Consider the following 23,125-nt stretch of genomic DNA (forward strand, 5'->3'; position numbering starts at 1 on the left):
CTGTCTCTGTCTCTCTCTCTCTCTCTCACACACACACACACACACACACACAAACATGAGACATAGAAACAGAAACAGAATTATGCAAGTAGAGAGATGGGGATGGTGGTTCCAGGAATGAGTATGAGTAAAATATAATGATATATGTATGAAAACATCATGAGGCCAAGTGTTTGATGCTAATTAAAATTAATAACATTTTAAAAACAAAGAACTTTGGGCTTTGGAGATGGCTCAGTAAGTAAAGTGCTTGCTGTGAGATCATGAGGACCCAAATTCATGTTCCTGGCACCCACATACCCATGTGGTGTGATAGTGCATGTCTGTATTCCCAGCATGGGAGGCAGGCATAGGAGGATGATGTATGCTTGCTGGTCAGTACAGCTAAGAAGTGAGCTCCAGGTTTGGTAAGAGACCCTGTCTCAAACACTGAGGTGGAAAGTGATAGATGATGGCACCTGATGTCTTCCTTGGGCTTCTGCCTGTGTGCACATGGGCACTTGCACATACACATGGGCAACATGGGCATGCATATATGTACACACTGTATGTGAATATATTTCTGAGTAGAAAGTCATTCGGCTTCCTCTCTATTTCTCTCTCTCTCTTTCTCTCTCTCTCTCTCTCCAAACACATGCACACACATACAAACACACACATGTGCCTTCACACCCCCCCCACACACACGGTGATATTTTATGTGTGATCTAACAAATAAAGCTTGCCTGGGGATCTGAGGATGAAGCCAGCTACTATGTTAAACATAGAGGTCAGTCAGTGGTAGCATATGCCTTTAATGTTGTATAAACTGGACATGCAGGACCCATAGGAAGGTGACCACTGAACTTTGCAAGGTCCTTCAGGTTCCTGCTTCACAGAAGAAACTGCCAGACATTCTACAGGACACAGGAAGAAGTGACTGAGAGACTCTAAACCTATGAGCTGAAGATGGATGCCCCAACGTTGCAGAGGAACTTTGAGTGACTGGCAGGCAGCCAGCTGTCTCTGTCATTCTAGAATTTTGGAAGTTGCTTACAAAGTTCTTCCTGTTTACTTAGGTAATATTATATCCTTCTGAGGTCTTTGATGTAGTTGAAGATTAAATAGTTATGACTATAATTTTCCTTGGTTATAATAAAAGATAAATTAGATATGAAACTTTAGACTCATAAATATAGGATAGATAGAATATTTTCTCGATTTTTGCCAAATACAAATGGACTAGATATTGTAATTCCTGTTTGATAACTGTTCTATTATGTTAAAGTTAAAACTTTCCTTTTTGGTTAGACAGAAAAGGAGATATGCTGTGGGATGTCGTTCATTATGCTGCGAATGTGTTGCTCTGATTGGCTGATAAATAAAATGCTGATTGGCCAGTAGCCAGGCAGGAAGTATAGACAGGGCAAACAGACAAGGAGAATTCTGGGAAGAGGAAGGGCTGAGTCAGGATTCGCCAGTCAGACACAGAGGAAGCAAGATGACAAGGCAGAACTGAGAAAAGGTACCAAGCCATGTGGGTAAACATAGATAAGAATTATGGGTTAATTTAAGTGTAAGAGCTAGTCAGTAATGAGCCTGAGCTAATGGTTGAACAGTTATAATTAATATAAGCCTCTGTGTGTCTACTTGGGGGACGTGAGTGGGAAAGATCTGTCCTGATCACTGGCCGGCCAGGACATAGGAAAACTTCCAACTACACTTTAATCCTAGCATTCGAGAGGCAGAAATTCATCTGGATCTCTGTGAGTTCAAGGCCACACTGGGAATAGAGCCCAGCATGGTGGCACACACATTTAATTCCAGTACTAGTTAGCCATAGATGTCTGGAGGTCTGTACAGACAGATAGGAAGTGATAGAGCTGGGCAGAAAGAGGAAATGAGATGGCAGGGCACAGAAAGGTATATAGGTGTGGGTATACAGGAAGTAGCTCTCTTAGGCTGAGGATTTCCTAGCAGTAAGAACTTGTGGCTGGCTTGTTCTATCCCTCTGCTCTTTCAGCTTTCACACCAATATCTGGCTCTGGGTTCTTTATTAATCAGACTGTTTAACGATTTGTGTTATACACACACACATGCCCATATGCACACATGCAAGCATGTACACACATGCTCATGCACCATGAAGAACTCAGAATATTTCTCTCCTTGCTGTCTGGTCACCAGTGTGGGCATGTGACCTAATCTCAGGTAACTGGATGCTCCCACTTGAAATTTTAATTTAGAAATTAAAATGAAACTGAAGAAAAAATGTAAATAAAAAGAAAAATGAAGAGATAGCCAGCATTCACTCACAGTGGTGCAAGAAATGAGGCTACGTCTAGTCCGCACTTTTCCTACAAACAATTACAATCATATAATAGTTTAGCACGGTTCGTAGCCACTGGGTTTAGACTGTATTTTGTTAATTTAAACTTCCAGTCCATAGACATATTTTTTTCAGGGAGGAGTTGTACTGGTTATTGAACTAGGCTCTTCCACATGATACGCAGAAAATCTGTCTAGCCCCAGTAGGGGATTCTTTAGTCGCCTTTATAACCAGAGGTAGTTTTCTTGCTGGTAGTCGAGCCCAGGAGTAGCACAACTATCATAGAAACAGAATTCACAGTGAATCTAATGGATAAACATGTGTGTTGACTGTCACCAAAGACAAGGTTCAGTCAACTTGCCAGCAGGGGGACAGCAAATGTCAGCTTGTCATCAAAACATAATGTTCTTTTCTTTTCCCTTTGACCATGCTGCTTCAGAAGACCTGCCCAGATGGCAGCACGCCTTTAATCCCAGCACTCGGGAGGCAGAGCCAGGCGGATCTCTGTGAGTTCGAGGCCAGCCTGGACTACCAAGTGAGTCCCAGGAAAGGCGCAAAGCTACACAGAGAAACCCTGTCACGAAAAACCAAAAAAAAAAAAAAAAAAAAAAAAAACCAAAAAAACAAAAAACAAAAAACAAGATATAAGAAACTCTTCAAGCGAGCTGCTATCTGGTAAATATATAGGTGACTACAGATTAAAAGCTATGGGAAAATGCCAAGTTTAATTTCAGATGACATATTAAAAGTGGTAGGACAATAACACTAAATGGCTACGGGTCCGCTTTAAAAGGGAATAGTGTTCTTAGGGAACGGGCGCAGCAGGCAAAGGGTTACTGTACAGGCATGGGGATGTGAATCTGGATTCCCAGAACCCACATGAATGCCAGGTGCACACGGCAGCCTGCTTGTTACCTCAGCCAGCAAAAATGAGGAGGTGGGGAAGATCTTCAGAAAAACTGGCTAACTAGACTAGTCAAATTAGTGAGCTCTGAATTCAAGTAAGATACCTTGCCTCAATATAGAGAAGCTAGTTGAGGAAGGCACCCAACTTTAGCCTCTAGCCTTTATACATATGTACACACATGTGCACCTGCATACATACATGTGTTCCCCCAAACATATGCAACATGCATGCATACATGTATATACAGGAAGCACACACACACACACACACACACACACACACACACACACACACACATACACACGGAAAAAAAGTGGGAAGGGACAGTGTACTCTTAAAGCTGTAATGTTACAAAACTTCTGAGACAGCAAGAAGACAAAGAAAGAGGAACCAAACAGAACACATGAGTCAAGTCTCTCAATTAGAGAACCAGAGTCAGGTTGTAAAACAAAGCCAATCAGCCTCACTTGTTAAATTGAATTTGTACTTTGGTCAAGACAAATAAAAAGCATAAAGATATGCCCCATGCATAACTATAAATTATAGGAATAACTAAAGAAAACATCTCTCTGGAGAATCAGGTATATCTTGCTAATGTTTGAAGGAAAAATAATCAGAAACTCTACTATGTTTAATGGAAGTTTTAAAGAAAGTAAACCATGAGCCAAGGCTCTGCTAGACTAGCGGTGTGTTACAATGTGCCACTGCAGTTTATATTCCCATAAATGTCAAAGTTCAACCTCAATATGTCAAGAAAAGTACCTAAGTCTGGTACGAAACAGTAAAACTTGCCTCACTAGGATAGTTAATGAAGGTGCCCTCCATCAAATTGCAGATTAGCTTTGGTTCAGATTCATTTGGAAATTTGAACCAGAATTCTTCAGGTCATGCCCTGGAAGGGTTTTCTCCAGAGGGATATAAAAAGCATGGAGGTAGGAAATTAGAGGAACTTGATACTACAAGGAAGTACGTTGCTCTGAAGTGAGATCAAACAATAGATATAAAGTATAGAAAGAATGGGCACTACTAACAGTTCTTTACAGTCTTCAACTCGTAAGGCAGATCCTGATCAAAGGAGAACCTGGGGTATCCATTAGACAAAATGTTCCTAAGATATCAAGCAACTAAATTTTAAAAACAATGATAAGCTTTTAAGTCATAAGAGTTTTCAGTGGTTAGCTGTGTATAAATATGAAATGTTTTCCCATAGGCTTATGTGTGTGAATACTTGGTTCCCCAGTGGTCCAGAAGGCTGAGGAACCTTTGTGAGGAGCAGACTTTCTGGAGGTGGTAAGTCCTGGGAAGGGCATTGAACATTCCTCTTACTGAAGAACTTCCCATCAGTTCTCTGCTTCCACACTGTAGAGACAGTGTGTGTGCCTAGCATCACAAACGCCTGCCAGGCTATGCCTTCCCAGCCATGATGGATGGTAACTCTTCAAACTGCAAGCCAAAGTAAACTTTATCTCCTTTGAGTGGCTTTTTTTTATCAGGCACACAGCAATAAAAAATTAACTAATACAGTGGGTTAATGCTCAAAGGGAATATTTAGAAGAGTTAATTTAAGCTAGAATTACAGCTGATAACATTCTAAAGGAAATGAAAAATCAGAATTTATTATATATGTCATAAACATGTAAAATGAATTTCCACTGTAGAACTTTGCTTCTATTATTCAAAAGTCTTTTTTTTTATTACTAATCAGAAGGTATTTATGACAGCACATGGAAAACCATGGGAAGGAATATGTCAGTTCTAGGCATAGAATGGTCATTTATATTCCTGATTTATTCTCTGGACAAGAGAGGAAACTCATGTGGAAGTGTTCGAAGTCCATGTTATTTTGTGGTTATATTTTATACTCCCCTCTGAAAGAGAACTCCTTGGAATACTTACTAAGTCCTAATTGCAAAAATGACTAAATAATTAATCAGCATTTAAAAGGTGAAGAAATAAGCATATTCTGTTCTGTGCTTCAGGGAGTCTATTAAATACTGTCATACACCTTCAAAATAAAATTGTTAGGGATGGGTTGCAAGACTTAAATGTCCAGACTGTTAATACACATCCATTTAAAGTAGCTGAAAATACATACTTTTCTTACATGAGTATGGTCATTCTTTACTCATTATTTCTTTTATGTGACAAACAGTATACAACTTCTATCCATTAATTTATAATTTTATCTAATATCTAGAAGGCCATGAAGTAATTGCTATTATTACCACTGATTTAAACATAAGGGAAAATAAAAAAAATAGTACCAGATACTTTTATTAATCTTTCATTTTAGGGGATCATGGTTAGATATAGAGAGGAGTCATCATCTCTCACATGTCTCTCTACAAGTACAATACTCAAAGTAAAGTGAAAATAGTTGACTCTATCATGTCTCCCAGGCCAGATGCAGACAGCCTTTCATTCTGGCTACAACACACAAAGCAAATAATGAAGGGGATGATGAGAAAGAAAATCACTCCTCCAGAAACTACACAGGGCCCAGATGGGCAACTCCCTCAGTCTTGAAATCATCTGTGTGTTAAGACACACGACTAGAGAGCAAAGAAATAACAACTAAACTAATGGCAGACACAATGAAGGGGAAATTCAGATGGAGGCTCCCTACTCATTAACAATCTCTGTTCACATATATTGAGCATTCCCCACCCTCCACACCACCTCTGCCTCTTGAGACCAAAACTGTTAAAAGGACTAGAAGAAAATCCAGGTGTTATCCATCAACTAGACTACTGAGTAACTGAATTCCCATTAAATGGTGAGCTAAGGTGATTATTTTTTAAGTTTTTGGAGTCATTTTTCTGTCATAAGTGAGACTCTAGCTGCACAGCAATAAAAGATAAAAAGGTCACAAAGTTCATAATTTGAACACTGCAGAATTCCATTTTATATATACGACTATAAAACTTACATCAGCAAAAATACATACATATTTTCTATCTTTAATTGCTCTCTGTTACTTTGTAATAGAAAAATATATTTTAAAAACAGGCTTAAGAACTGTTATCGGAGACAGAGACCGCCAGCACCTGACTAGACAAAGAGGTGAGTCTTTATCCTCAAACCTGAATACCCCAGCCCCTAGGGTTTGGGCCCAGGGGCACAACCCTGTGCCCCTACACCACTACCCATTGCAGTCCCAGTTTCAGGCCAGTCAGCAGGCAGACCTACTGCAGACAGGTCAGACTATCACCATCCCTCACCAGACCTTGTAACCCACAAGCCCCACCCTACCCATCCACCTGCATGCCAAGATTACAACCACTCCCTGAGACAGGGCCCACAGGGCCAATTGGACTAAGAGCTTCTCCCTGAGACAAACAGCTCATAAGCACCAACTATACCAAGAGCTCCCACTGGACCAAGCATATCAATCAGAGAGAGAGAACCTCCCTCAGACACAGACACCTCTTACACCAAGTGGAGAAAGAGATGGGTAGACGCCAGTGCAAAAATACACTCAACAACAAAAAACCTCCCAACACAGAAGAAATAGAAAAAATGGACCTTAAAAAGGACCTTAAGAAGATGATAGAAATCTTTAAAGAGGAAATGAAAAATTCCCTTAAAGAATTAGAGGAAAAGTCCAACAAAAAATGGGAAGCAATTAGTAAATCCCTTGAAAGCCAAGAGAAAGCAATTAAACAAATGAAGGAAATAGCTCAAGATTTGAAATCTGAAATTGAAACAATAAAGAAGACACAAACTTAGGTAATGCTGGAAGTGGAAAATCTGAGAAAACAAACAGGAACTACAGATGAAAGCATAACCAACAGAATGCAAGAGATGGAAGAGCAGATCTCTGGTGTTGAAGATACAGTAGAGGAAATAGATTCATCAGTCAAAGAAAACACTAAAGTCAACAAAGTCATGACCCAAAATGTCCAGGAAATTTGGGATACCATGAAAAGACCAAACCTAAGAATAGCAGGGATAGAAGAAGGAGAAGAATACCAACTCAAAGTTACAGAAAATATATTCAACAAAATCATAGAAGAAAACTTTTCCAACCTAAAGAAGGAAATGCCTATAAAGATACAAGAAGGTTACAGAACACCAAATAGAAAAACAAAAACAAGAACAAACAAACAAAGAAACAAACAAAACTCCCCTTGCCACATAATAATCAAACCACTAAACATACAGAATAAAGAAAAAATATTAAGAGCTGCAAAGGAAAAAGGCCAAGTTATATATAAAGGCAGACCCATAAGAATAAAACCTGACTTCTCAATGGAGACTCTAAAAGCCAGAAGGTCCTGGACAGATGTTATGCAGACACTAAAAGACCATGGATGCCAACCCAGACTACTATACCCAGCAAAACTCTCAACCAACATAGACGGAGTAAACAAAATATCCCATGATAAAACCAGATTTAAACAATATCTTTCCACAAACCCAGCCCTACAGAAAGCACTTGAAGGAAAAATCCAACCTAAGGAAGTTAGATACACCCATGAAAACATAGGCAAGAGACAGTACCACACCAACAAATACCAAAGAAGGGAAACATACAACACTACCATCAAAAAATAAAAGGAATTAACAATAACTGGTAATTAATATCAATATCAATGGTCTCAATTCACCTATAAAAATACACAGGTTAACAGAATGGATACGAAAACAAGATCCATCCATTTGCTGCATACAAGAAACACACCTCAACTTCAAAGACAGATACTACCTCAGAATAAAAGGCTGGGAAAAGATTTCCAAGCAAATGGATTTAAGAAGCAAGCTGGTGTAGCTATCCTAATATCTAATAAAATAGACTTCAAACTAAAATTAATTGAAAGAGATTGGGAAGGACATTACACATTTATCACAGGGAAAATCCGACAAGATGAAGTTTCAATTCTGAATATTTATGCCCCGAATACAAGGACAACTACATCTGTAAAAGAAACATTACTAAAGCTTAAATCACACATCAAACCCCATACACTAGTAGTGGGAGACTTCAACACCCCACTCTCACCAATGGACAGGTCTGCCAGACACTTAACAGAGCAATAAGAGAACTAACAGACATTATGACTCAAATGGACTTAACAGATATCTACAAAATATTCCACCCTAACACAAAAGAATATACCTTCTTTTCAGCACCCCATGGAACCCTCTCCAAAATCAACCACATGTTTGGTCACAAAGCAAATCTCAACAGATACAAAAAATTTGAAATAACCTCTTGTATCTTATCAGACGACCATGGCTTAAAGTTAGATTTCAACAACAACAAAAATTACCGAAAGCCTACAATCTCATGGAAACTGAATAATGCCCAATTGAATCATCAATGGGGCAAGGAAGAAATAAAGAAAGGAATTAAAGATTTCCTAGAATTCAATGAAAAGGAATGTACAACATACCGAAACTTATGGGACACTATGAAAGCAGTACTAAGAAAATTCATAGCTCTAAATGCCCACATAAAGAAGTTGGAGAAATCTCACACTAGTGACTTAACAGCACAACCGAAAGCTCTAGAACAAGAAGAAGCAAACTCATCTAGGAGAAACAAGCACCAGGAAATAGTCAAATTGAGGGCTGAAATCAATAAAATACAAACAAAGAGAACAATACAAAGAATCAATGAAACAAAGAGTTGGCTCTTTGAGAAAATCAACAAGATAGACAAGCCCTTATCCAAATTAACCAAAAAGCAGAGAGAGAGAACATCCAAATTAACAAAATCAGAAATGAAAAGGGAGACATAACAATAGACAACAAGGAAATCCAGAGAATCAACAGGTCATACTTCAAAAACATGTACTCCACAAAATTGGAAAATCTGAAAGAAATGGATGATTTTCTGGATAGGAACCCCATAACAAAGTTAAATCAAGACCAGATAAACTATTTAAATAGACCAATAACCCCTAAGGAAATAAAAATGGGCATTAAGTCTCCCAACCAAAAAAAAAAGGCCAGGACCAGATGGTTTCAGAGCAGAATTCTACCACACTTTTAAGGAAGAGCTAATACCAATACTCTTCAAATTGTTCCACACAACAGAAACAGAAGGAAAATTACCAAATTCCTTTTATGAGGCTACATCACCCTGATATCCAAACCACACAAAGAGGCAACAAAGAAAGAGAATTACAGACCAACCTCACACATGAACATTGATGCAAAAATACTCAATAAAATACTGGCTAACCGAATCCAGGAACACATCAAAAAATTATCCACCATGACCAGGTAGGCTTCATCCCAGGGATGTAGGGATGGTTCAACATATGAAAATCAGTCAATGTAATTCATCATATAAACAAACTGAAAGAAAAAAAAACCACATGATCATCTCATTGGATGCTGAAAAAAGCCTTTGACAAAATCCAATACCCCTTCATGATAAAGGTTCTAGAGAGATCAGGAATATAAGGAACATATCTAAACATAATAAAGGCAAATTACAGCAAGCCAACAGCCAACATCAAGTTAAATGGAAAGAAACTCAAAGCGATTCCACCAAAAATCAGGAACAAGACATGGCTGTCCACTCTCCCCATACTTATTCAACATAGTACTTGAAGTTCTAGCTAGAGCAATAAGACAACAAAAGGAGATCAAGTGGATACAAATTGAAAAGGAAGAAGTCAAACTTTCACTATTTGTAGACGATATGATAGTATACATTAGTGACCCCAAAAATTCTACCAGGGAACTCTTACAGCTGATAAACTCCTTCAGTAAGGTGGCAGGATACAACTCAAAAAAAGTAGCCCTCCTATATACAAATGATAAATGGGCTGAGAAAGAAATCAGAGAAACATCACCCTTTACAATAGCCACAAATAATATAAAATACATTGGGGTAACTCTAACTAAGCAAGTGAAAGACCTATATAATAAAAACTTTAAGTCTCTGAAGTAAGAAATTGAAGAAGATATCAGAAAATGGAAAGATTTCCCATGCTCATGGATAGGTAGAATAAACATGGTAAAAATGGCAATCTTATCAAAAGCAATCTACAGATTCAATGCAATCCCCATCAAAATCCCAACACAATTCTTCACAGACTTGGAAAGAAAAATACTGAACTTGATATGGAAAAAGAAAAAACCTAGGATAGCTAAAAGAATCCTGTATAATAAAGCAACCTCTGGAGGCATCATGATCCCTGACCTCAAACTCTACTATAGAGCTGTAGCAATAAAAAACAGCTTGGTACTGGCATAAAAAAAGGACATGTGGACCAATGGAATCAAATTGAAGACCCTGATATTAATCCACACACCTATGAACATATGATTCTCAACAAATAAGTCAAAACTGTACCGTGGAAAAAAGAAAGCATCTTTAACAAATGGTGCTGGCATAACGATGTCAACATGCAGAAGATTTCAAATAGATACATATATGTGACCATACACAAAACTCAAGTCCAAGTGGATCAAAGACCTCAACATAAATCCAGTTACACTGAACTTGATAGAAGAGAAAGTAGGAATTAGTCTTGAACGAATTGACACTGGAGACCACTTCCTAAATATAACACCAGTAGCACAGACACTGAGAGCAATGATTAATAAATGGGACCTCCTGAAACTGAGAAGATCTTGTAGAGCAAAGGACACCATCAATAAGACAAAACTGCAGTCTACAGAATGGGAAAAGATCTTCACCAACCCCACATCTGACAGAGGGCTGATATAAAAAATATACAAAGAACTCAAAAAGCTAGACTTCAAAATATTGAACAATCCAATTAAAAAAATGACCTACAGAACTTAACAGAGAATTCTCAACAGAAGAAGCTCAAATGGCTGAAAGACATTTAAAGAATTGCTCAACATCCTTAGTCATCAGGGAAATGCAAATCAAAACAACTCTGAGATATCATCTTATATCTATCAGAATGGCTAAGATCAAAAACACTGAAGACAGCTTATGTTGAAGAGGATGTGGAGCAAGGGGAACACTCCTCCACTGTTAGTGGGAATGCAAACTTGTACAGCCATTCTGGAAATCAGTATGGCAGTTTCTCAGAAAATTGGGAATAAGTCTTCCTCAAGAATGAGCTATACCACTCTTGGGCATATACCCAAGGAATGCTCAATCTTACCACAAGGACACATGTTCTAAGATGTTCACATCAGCATTTTTTGTAATAGCAAGAATCTGGAAACAACCTAGATGCCCCTCAACTGAAGAATGGATAAAGAAAATGTGGCACATATACACAACAGAATACTACTCAGCAGTAAAAAACAATGATATCAAGAAATTTGCAGTCAAATGGATGGAACTAGAAAATATCATCTTGAGTGAGGTAACCTAGACTCAGAAGGACAATCATAGTATGGACTCACTCGTAAGTGGATACCAGATGTGAGGGAAGGGATAGCCAGACAGCAACCCACAGCTCCAGAGAGGCTAGCTAACAGGGAAAGACCCTAGGAGGGACACATGGATGACCCAGCGAAGGAGAAGTGGATGAGATCTACATGAGCGGACTGGGTGTGTGTGTGGGTGGCAGAGGGCAAGGAGTGGGGAATGAGAACATAGGGAAATGGGAGGGTCAAGTTGGAACAGGGACAGAGTGGGAGGACAGGGAGGGAGATACCATGATAGATGAGGACATCATGGGAAAGGAAGAGGCAGGGTTCTGGGGAGGCTCTCAGGAACCCACAAGGATGACACCACCTTGGGCTGCTGGCCGTGGTCCAGAGCCTGTACTCTGGTAACCTGTACTGGTCTACTCTGGTGACCAGTCTAGCAAATACCCTAACTATCATCATAGAGCCTTTGTCCACTGACCGATGGAGGCATATACAGAGATCCATGGCCAGGCGCCAGGCTGAGCTCTGGGAATCCAATCAATGAGAGACAGGAGGGATTCTGCAGGCGAGGGACATTGAGATCATGATGGGAAGAAATGCAGAGATGACCGGCTACACTATTGGAGGCCCATGAACTGTAGATTAGTAGCTGTGAAGCCCCCAGGGGACTGGACTAGTGGCACAGCCATATCTGAATGGAATGGCAGAAATCATAGAACCAGCACAGCTGCTTGACAAAGATCCAGCATAGCTGAGCCGCATTGATGGCTGCCATGACACCTTTGGTTTTCATCTCCACCTGTTACATACTTGGGAGACTTTTATATTTATACAACTTGAGGATATTGGGTTGATGGAAAATTCCTTATGAATCATTTATGACTTCTCCAAGGAATGCTGCTTCTAAGCTTACCCAGGAAAGCTCTGAATATACTATCCCCGCCCGCAACACGATTTTAGGGAGATAACCTTATCTACTTGAAGGTCTTCCTTATGCCTTGGAAGTTGTGACACATAAAGAAGCCAGAGGTCGCTTTATGAAGCTCTGAGACATTCTTGAAACATCTGTCCCTGTACTTACACAGGAACAAGATATTCAATAATATTAATAATATTCAATAATACAGCCTTGGTGCAGTGGGAAGGGGCTTGGACGTTCCTAGGCTCAGTGTGCTGGGCACTGCTGACTCCCCATGGGAGAGCTTGATTTGGGGGATGCGGGGATGTGGGGTAGCTTGGGAGGGAGGGCTGGGAGAAGAGAGGAGTGAGGAGGTGGGATCTGTGGGTGGTATGTAGAGTGAGTAGAAAATTTCTTAATAAAAAATATATAATTGGCATTTGTAAAAAAAATAAATAAATAAAGTTGTTTTTTTTTTTTTTTTTATAAAAAAACAGGCTTAAGACCAGTAGTCATTTGGTCTTATATGATACATATAAGAAATATAAAAGATACGGGAATCATAAATAATAGTTGTGAATTAAAAACCACTTAATATGTTCAATACCCACTGCTACACATTAAATATATTTCAAAGGGTCACCTGAGAATTTTTTAAAGCTAGAGATATGTTTGCTCATGTAACATAAATGTAGATGGAAATACAGATTGGCTCTGCTGATTTTTGTCTATTGTGACCAGGTGCTTGCCTTTAAACTCCTACACTTTAATTCCAGTCTGTAAGTTGTATAGAAGGGAAGGAAATAAAACTGAAACCAAAGACACACCACACCACACACACACACACACACACACACACACACACACACACACACACACACACACACACGTATGGAACATCTTAAAATAGCAAAACCAGAGTCTCACATATGCAAAACATTGGAACAGGAGGATCCACGTAATGAAACGTCTGAAATAAATTACTTACAAACTCCTTAGAGAAGAACTCTGTAAAAACATCAAAAATAGTTGTAAGACCTGTAAGTCTTTGTCTGCATTTTAAAGAAGAGAGCAGAAAAGAGGAAATGTATCAAGAAAAGAGACAATATGTTCTTTTAAAAATAATATAATTTTAATTATTTTGTACTTATTGATTGATTGATTGATTGATTGATTTATGTAGAGTGTGTGCATGTGTCTGTGTGTTTTAGATGATAACTTGATGGAGCCAATTCTCTCCTGTTTTGTGGGTCCCAAGGACTGAACTCAGATCATCAGCTTGGGCATCAAGAACCTTTGCTTGCTGAACCATCCTCCCTAGCCCATAGGGCGTAATTTTAGAAACAGTCCCTGTGTGTCACACATTTTATCATGTCCCATAAACTTTTGAGTCCATTTTTTCATGGTCTCAAACCTTTCAGGGGCTGCTAATGACAGAGTCAAGCCAGGATATAGTAAGAGTCAATGATGTTTTATAATGATAATTTACAAGGGAGGGGGGTGGTTGATAATGTGAACCATTATGTTCATACACAGTAAATTATCACTTATGTACTAGGTGGGTTTCAGGCAGGGGAGAAGTGACTGGGAGAATGAATGAGGAGACAAGGAGGAGGACAAATTGCCCATAGTAGTGATAGGTGAAGCAACATGGTAAGCATCACCTGGAACTTGTTAAAAGTATAAAATCTCAGGGACCAGTCAACCCACTAGATCCGAACATGTATTTTCTTAAGAATGCTGAGTGATTTCTTTACTCACTAATATGAAATAGGTATTGAGTTGAAAGATACCCACCACCATCGACTTCATCTGTCAAATGTTGAAAGATCTTACAACCCCAAACAATGTGGCCTAAGTAGGATTTTACTGAAAAACAGTTCATGCCTGTTTCCGGCACATGGGAGGTACATGCAAGAGGGTCTAGATTTGAAGTTCATTTATGCTGCTTCAAGAATTCAAGGGCCAACCTTCATGCAGCTATGAGAGAAGCTACCTTCAATAATTGCTGGATCTGTAATTTGAAAATGCCGTGAACCTTCCAATGTTTTTGCTCTCTCAAAAAAATTAAAACAGCCTCACAACCGAGACAGCCTTGAAGGCATACTTGTCCTGAGGAATGATTAAAGTGTTTTCTTCCAGATACCAAAATCTCTAGACACTTAATCTCTTACTACACAAAGAACCTGTGCAGGCCTTCCGTATACTTTACATGAACCTGACATCAGTTATAATACCTAATGCATCATACGTGCAATCAAGCCATTCTAAACAAGCCAGTGCTGTGGGATGTTCTGCATGGCAAATGTGTTGCTCTGATTGGTTGGTAAATAAAACACTGATTGGCCAGTAGTCAGGCAGGAGGAAGTATAGGCAGGACAAGGAGGAGAATAAAGCTGGGAAGTGGAAGGCTGAGTCAGAGACACACTGCCACCCGCCACGATGACAAACAGCATGTGAAGATGCTGGTAAGCCACGAGCCACGTGGCAAGGTATAGATTTATAGAAATGGATTAATTTAAGCTGTAAGAACAGTTAGCAAGAAGCCTGCCACGGCCATACAGTTTGTAACCAATATAAGTCTCTGTGTTTACTTGGTTGGGTCTGAGCGGCTGTGGGATTGGCAGGTGAGAGAGATTTGCCCTGACCATGGGTCTGGCAGGAAAACTCTAGCTACAAGCCAGTATACATACAAAACACATTGCCCACCTCAATGTTTCTGTCTATAGTTAACAGAGTTCACAGATGCCAAACCAAGGAATATTAAAGACTAACTTTGCATTTACCTCAAACAAAAATGTATGCCCATGTACACGCGCGCGCGCGCACACACACACACACACACACAGAGGAGAGAGAGAGAGAGAGAGAGAGAGAGAGAGAGAGAGAGAGAGAGAGAGAGAGAGAGAGAATACCTTGATATTGTTTCTTTTCACCTAAGAATTTATATTTCGTGTCACCTCCAGAAGAGCTAATAAAGAAGTTATTACCATTAAATTCTATGTTCGTATAGCATGTAATCATTTAATACTGTGCTGTTTGAGCAGGGAAATTACAATGTAATGATTCTTGCTCATGTATTCATTCTGTTCTAGAAATCAGGAAAGCAATCAGAACCAGGTGTCATGACACAGTCGGGCATTTCTCACTGCATCGGAAGCTTGTACTCTTATCCCTGAAAACAGAAAAAATAAGAGCACACTTCTCCAAGCCATGTGACTGAAGACAGACATGGTCCATGGTGGTATTTCTAGAAGTTTAATATTCCATTGATACAAGGTTGGAGTAATCTCTCCAATGAACCCGTAAACCCACTTTCCATGATTTATTATAAAAGCATCCATTTTAACACTCCATAGAGGCCTTATCATTTAGGATTTATATATGTGACAACCTGTCACCTTCTATAAGTCTTTTTCCTTTAGTAAGAATCATAGCTTCTGGGTAGTCACATAGTTATAAAGATGAGGGACGCCTGTGATAATGAAAAGACACGTATATGTAACCAGGCTACGCTGCCTTCAGATTCCATCTTTGCCAACTCTGAGAAACAATGATGGGGCCCTCAGGGTCTGCAGCTATAAAATAAGAATATCAGTGTCCCCTCTGCAAATGTGCAGGCAGAAATAGGAGAGTGTCGGGTGTGCATACAAAACACAGTGCCAAGCAGGCAGAAGATATTGGAATAAACACTGCTTTCATCCCTCGTCAAGTAAATTCAATAAGGCAAAGAACAACAAAAACTCTCATACAAAAGCCTATGAATTAGGTAAAATGTGTTTTTCTTGCCTCTTGACTTCTTCTCAGATAGCAAATAAATTCATATTCTCATTCCAACTTCCAGTTCCGAGTATGGAAAACTGAATATGTCCCTTCCTACAAAATGTTTTTAACAGAATAGTTGATACAATTGTTTCCTCTCACAACTTTCATAAAGACTCAATTCTACTGAGTTCAAACATTTTCGGTTCCTTTGATATTTCCCTTTGATGATAATCAATCTGTTTTAAAATAACAAAAAGAAAAAGTTTCATCTGGAAGCATCTATTAGCTCTTAAGTTTTTATTTGAAGTCCCAAAAGTGTCACCATGCATTGTCTATGTTCATTAAGTGAGACAGCACATTGTGATCACTATCCCTGTAAACATATTTGGTAATTAGTCACAATGTGGATTCCATGCTCCCAAGCATAGCAGGAGCCCCAGACTCTTTCATCTTCTAACTTTCTTCCAGCACATGACTCAGGTTTCACCAATGAGATGCAGTCTCAAGAAAATGGAATTCCAGACTCAGGACAACAGGCAGCATGTAGCCTCTGAGTGATGGTGGAACAGGCCCTGCATGGTAAAATTTGCTGAGCCGAAGGGCAGACAGGGTCATCAAGTATTATTCCTGACTATGAAGAGTAATGCTCACCAAACACAAAGCTCCTGAGGAAAGGTTTGATATCAAAATCAGTTTAGATCTTGGAACTCCCTTAGGACACTTCAAATATAAAATGACACTAAGCAAAAACATTGATTACTTATGACATATTTTGCCAAAACTGTATTCAATTGGAGACCACAAACATTTATGTGTACTTTCAAAAATTGCTGAATAATCTTAGATATTAAAAAACAGATCAGAAATCAGCTTGTACAGTAAGCACTTTTGATGGCTATTCTTGGTTGTCAACTTGACTACATCTAGAATTAAGCAAAACCCAAGAGGGAAAATCTGCAAGGGATTATTTCTTAATTAAATCATTTGAATTGAAAAGCCCACTTTCAATTCAGATCTTCTGAGGTGGGAAGATAAACCTTTAATCTGGGCCACACCTGCTGTCAGCCTACATAAAGGGCATGGAAGAAGGAAACATGTACTCTTTGCCTGCTTGCTCTGGCTGGCAATCCATTCCTTCACTGGCATTGGAGCCTACTTCTTTGGGATTTTAGTGTACACTGAAGACCAGCTGAAACATCCAGTCTTGTGGACTGAACAACTACTGGATTTTTGGATTTTCCATTGGTAGACAGCTGCTATTGGACCTACTGAACCACAGCCTAGAAGCAAGCCTGAGCTCGTGTGTGTGTGTGTGTGTGTGTGTGTGTGTGTGTGTGTGTGTGTGTGTACACATGTGCATGTGTGTGTACACCTCTGTCCTTCTTGAGAATCCCGACTAATACAGCACACAACAAATACTTGCATTTCATTGAGTTGAAAACAGAAAGCTACATAAAATATTTCTAGAAATTGCTACCAGTTGAGTGGGATGTGGTTAGGCTGATATAGTCTCAATTTCAGTCAGTCCAAGAAGGTGTTGAGTGATTGTAACTTAGTGAAGAGTACAGAAAACTGGAAGACACTGGAGATAAACCTAAATTCTCACAATGCTGATAGGCAAAATGTTGTATTCAAAACTTTCCACTGATTCTAACATTATGGTAACAAAGAAAAACCTACTAGTGATATGTGTGTGTGTGTGTGTGTGTGTGTGTGTGTGTGTGTGTGTGTGTTGCAACAGTCTTATAATGGGTTTCCCTTGATAGACCTTGAATCCCAGATAGTGATTTTCTACGTAGCAAAATGTCTTGCTGATGAGAGCATTTATGATGAGTAGGATGATTTAATCTATACAGACATACTCTCCCATCCTCACAATTGTTTATTGTGACTAAGAGCCCAGCATTTTATTCAGGAAGAGTACAAAGTGCTCTTTACTTTATCAGCACTTAACTTTTTCCTCAAATTAAGATGTCTTTAAAAAAACATCCGTCATGTTTACATTGAAGATACATTGGGTATAGTCTAATTTGTATACATTCTGACAACTAATTGATTTTTGGTTCCTATTTGCACATGTCACTTTTCATTGTTTCTCTTTGAAACAGGGTCTCATCAGGCCTAGGCTGGCCTTGAACTCCAAATGAAGGCAAGAATGACCTTCAACTTCTGACCTTCCTTTCTCCACTCCTAGACTGAGATTATAGGCACTCTCCAATATACCTAATTTTTATGTGGTCTGTAGGATTGAACCAAGGACTTTGACAAGCACACTATTAACTGAGCAACATTTCCAGCCCTAGATGTCAGATTTCTTGGGTTCTCCAAAACAGAAGTACTTTTGAACTGCTAATATTAATGCAGAGTAAGTTTATTTAACATAAATCCATACCCCTTGAACCAAGTAACTTAAAAACTATTAAAAGCCCAGAGAAGAGGACAATAAGATATAGTTTTAATACATTATAATGATGATCTTAATTGATAACCAGAATTATCTAAATATTTGCTTTAAGTATCAGTTTCTTGGAGTCAATGGTAAATGGATTAGGCAGTTAGAAAAAAACCACAGGAGTGAAAATGATGATGATGGGACTTGATAGAAGTGTATCTTGATTTTAGTGATGGGCACAGGTATCTACACATGATACATTGACAGAAACACACACACAGGGCTACACCAAATTGATAGTGGACTCTATCAATATCAACATACCGACTGTGAAGAGGTACTGTGGTTTTGGAAGGCATCATCATTGATAAATGCTACAAGATATTCAGCCTGACTATTGCATGTGAATTCATGAGGTTTTTCAATAAGAAGTTAGGAGTAAGACGTAGTCCTCATTTTCTATGTGTATATGCTTATTTGTGGGGAGGACTGAGCACAGAGACCTCAGTGTGGACATCCCTCAATGAAGCACACTGGTGGGGAGTGACTGAGCAGAAATTCAGTGAGAGTATAGACAAAGAGCACACACACTGACTAACAAATACTATTCATTAAATTGTTTGAATCTCTTGAGTTTCTTTCTTTCATCTAAAACATCTTTTGGAGGTACTGACTCCTTTTTTTTAATATTCACAATGAAAATAGTTGACTTGTTTGCTTAATTCAAGTTTTTGCTGCTATTGTAATTAGCTTTTGAAATAACTCTTCTGAAATACAAGCCTTAATGGTTTAACAATGTATCTCTTCAAGATATCAATAGCGATGATTACCAAGCCATTGTGAGTATTTTATGTATCTTAAGTATATTTGTATTTGATAATTGTCCCCATGGACAAACATATTAAAAGGTATCCCATGTCACATTCAGTAATGCATAATATAATAACAAATATAGGGACATATTTGATTAATAGATATAGTGTTTGTATTTGGGAGACATTTAAGTAGACAATTATTAAATTTACACTTGGAATTCTTTTGTAGCAATTTTTAGAGGGAAGGGAAAAGGTTGGTAGGAGCATCTCAGTAATTTTCTGGACCTTAAGAGCTCATCTTCCCTGCTCAGTGGACACAGATTATAATGAATGAAATGATTCTTATTAACTTTTAGCTGTTTATGCCAGCATGATTCATTTTAAAAATGCAGGCTATGATGGGTACAGTAGGGTAATTAATATAATGAATTACTCTCTTCCAAGCATCATCTGTGTAAGAAGTGGAAACAAAAACTAACCTGAGCATGTGGGCAGCATTGAAGACGACGTCAAACTCGGTGCTGTCCAGTTCAGCTGCTTTTTTTGCCATCTCGGCTGCTTCTGTGAGGCGAAATTCTTCCAGAAGAAACTGACCTGCAAAGTAAAGTAAGCGAGCTTCATTTGAAAAAGTGATAACTACTTGCAGGAATAAGTAAGTGTAGTGGAAACAGTGATCTGAAGCCAAGATTTAATGCCCTGCTCTTTATTTAGTCATATTTTATATGCCTTTCCCATAATTACAGGGTATCATAAAGATTCTAAATTTCTGTGTGCTCAAAGTATTTCTCTTAAAAAGAATCTTCTATAATCTATTCAAGCAGAAAAAAATGAACACACAAAGAAATATAATAAATGCAAGTCATGTCTATTTTAACTGTTAGTACTTTAAAATAATACCTATCCCTGATAGATACAAGCAAACAGGTGTATCCATTCTGAGATAATCGGGTTTTTTGATGAAATTATTGAAAAGGCACAAAAAGACAGATTTGGCAATAACTCACTCTGAATTACACTTTGCAATAAAAGTGGGATAAATACTAACAAGCTTGAATTTTTGAAACTATTTCAGATCAGTTTTGCAAGGATAAGATTGTTTTCAGCTGGTACCATACAATTCTTTAAAACTGCATCTTAAGAATTACATAAATATCCTATAAACTTTCTACACTGGTAAAATAACATGTAAAAAACAGGTTAAAATTTAAGTCTATGGCTATGTAAAGAGAGACAAAAGGGATTTCTTGAAAGATGGAGATTTCTCAACAGATAGACTAATTTAAGCATGGTTTTATAGAGAGATTAAAGTTCAAATCAAATCAGCTGGTAGCACAGCTTTGTTGAAAGCATCCATGCACCTGCAGGTTTAAGGGTTTATGTTCATTATTTGTTGTGGGAGTTTTCTGTTTGCTTGGAGATCAAAATTTTGAAATTAAGACCTAATTATAGAAATCATTAGAAAGTCAAGAACTACAAATAAAAAGCAGAACATTGTCTAAGAGGGCAAATGCTTGGGTAGCTGTTGGAAAAGCCTACAGTCAAGTGATTAATAATGATTACTGCCTTTAACCTAAAATGCCTGTCCTAAAATAAAAAAACTGAGAGAACTAAGTTTTAAGAAATTATGATGATTAATAGCTATTGCTTGGTTGAAGCATGTTTAAAGTTCAATTATGAAAAATAAAACAAAGTTGGTGTAATGATAATTCTAATTGCTTGCTGAGGTGGTTGGGCACTTGCATTTCTCAGCACTTGTGAGGCTGAGGCAGGAGAATCATCAACTTGAGGTTACATGGGAAGACCGTGTTTCAAAATCATTAAGGAGAAAGCTCTAAATTATACACAGAAAACATAGTACTCAAAAATTTCTTGTATATACTAACCATATGGAAAGAAAGAAGAAAGGAGATTTAAAGAACATCCTTTAAAAAACACAAACTAAGAATTAAATAATCTGTAGAAAATGAGCCATTTTTCCACATGTATGGCTTCATAAGGGAACCAGGCCAAATACCTTTCAGTTAGTTATGGGCATGAGAGTTTGCTTTGAACATTAAGAGAAAGTATTCATTGTTATCTACTGCAATATAGTGCTTAATTAAATAAATAAATGCATAATCAGTATATTAATTATTTATGTCATATTTAAACAAAGTGCAAGGTAGAGAAATGCTAAGTATTTTTTTCCAGGCAATCAACTCTGAAGTGTACTATGTATTGATAGCTAGGAAAACACAACAGTTAATTGAACAATGAAGGTTATTATCTTACAATGGACAGGGAAAAGTGGCAATACATTAACCCTGCTGAAAAAATAGAAAGGAAAGAAAGAGAATCAGAAGGGCTTACGGCCAGATCTAATAAATACAGTGAAATTCGGTTACACAAGTGCTCAGTTTATAGAGCAGGCTGTAGACAAAGCCTCTCAAGCCTTTGGACATACAAATTGCTAATGTACAACAACCAAAAATCTAAACGGCATACTATTATGTGAACTCCAATATGCCTTTTTTATTGTTACGTAATAACGTTCACCTTCAAATTATTTTTGTCATAAAATTTGTACTTGGTAAACTATTTACAAAGTCTATAACTAAAATGCATAAGCTTAGCCCCATAAGTGATTAAAGTTAAAATTCCCATTTGAACATTTCATGGTAGAATATATTCATATTAATATTCAAAAATAGCATAACAACATGTTTGCTGTGTGTTTTTATAATTCTGACTCCACAGGCCACAAATCCCAAGAGTCCACCATTAGTATTCAGAGAATATAAAAATAAAAATTATTAAATGTGAATAATTGGGGTTTTCAACTTAATTTGAATACCTGAGACAAAACTGAACAAAATTAGTCCTAATACATGACACACAAGGATCACTTCTTTGGGATACTGCCCAGAACTGATGGGAAAACAGTTAGTAAACATTTTAAACACATAGAACTACCACAAGAAGGAAATAAAGTTGAAGCAGTCTTTGGTCAAATAATTATCCAAACAATCTCAAATGACTCGTTTTTCGGAGCATTCATAATAGTAAAATTCCTGGTATCACTTCTGGATCCTTCACCACCCATCACTACCCACACTGAAAGCTTTAACTATTACTTCTACTACCCAACCTCCAACCTGCTTCAGCTGCCCATAGGGTAATCTATTCTTTCACGTCCATCACTTATTTTTTCCCCCCTGGAACATCCCACCTCTAAGTTTTCTTGACCGCTAAGGCCATCCCACACCAGTCTCTAGGTCTGTCTTGCTTACTCACTGTACTTCCCTTTCTTTCATTTTCATGTCCTGAATATGTTTTTTTTTTTCCTCACTGAAGCCTTCTTTTAACAAGTTTCCAATAGTTGCCAGAATTTCTTACCGCTTATATTCACTATAATCTAATTCACCATCAAAACCAAAGCATTTCAAAGAGTATACGGGACTGATACTAATTATACTGGGACAAGGGCGAGCACCAGAATTGTCCCCATATGGCCGCTTCAGTTACAAGGGGAGAGGGTATCCCAACCCTCTCATCTTTAACACAACTGGGAAGTGAAGCATTTGCAAAACACCGCTCTGAACTGCTGCCACAGAAGTGATGGGAGCAGGAAGTGAAACCGAGCTGCTTTTCCCTGAACAAGTTCTCTGGAGTCCACCAGGGTGGCTGCTGGAGCTCAAACAGAGAGAAAACTCTATGACAGAACCAGCCTGCTGCAGAAGATCAA

At 38.2% G+C, this 23,125-nt stretch overlaps 1 protein-coding gene across 1 annotated transcript in view; it reads right to left on the minus strand.

Annotated features, from left to right (window-relative positions):
• Tmtc2 (transmembrane O-mannosyltransferase targeting cadherins 2) overlaps positions 1 to 23,125 on the minus strand; it is a 412,694-nt gene that overhangs the window by 63,850 nt on the left and 325,719 nt on the right. Inside the window, exon 10 of the mRNA XM_052753250.1 lies at positions 19,881 to 19,995. Within this exon, the coding sequence (XP_052609210.1) occupies positions 19,881 to 19,995 (115 nt within the window). The remainder of the gene's footprint in view (positions 1 to 19,880; positions 19,996 to 23,125) is intronic.

This window comes from Peromyscus californicus, unplaced genomic scaffold (genome assembly GCF_007827085.1).
Source record: "Peromyscus californicus insignis strain IS unplaced genomic scaffold, ASM782708v3 Scaffold_24__1_contigs__length_46423439, whole genome shotgun sequence".
Taxonomy (NCBI): Eukaryota; Metazoa; Chordata; class Mammalia; order Rodentia; family Cricetidae; genus Peromyscus; species Peromyscus californicus.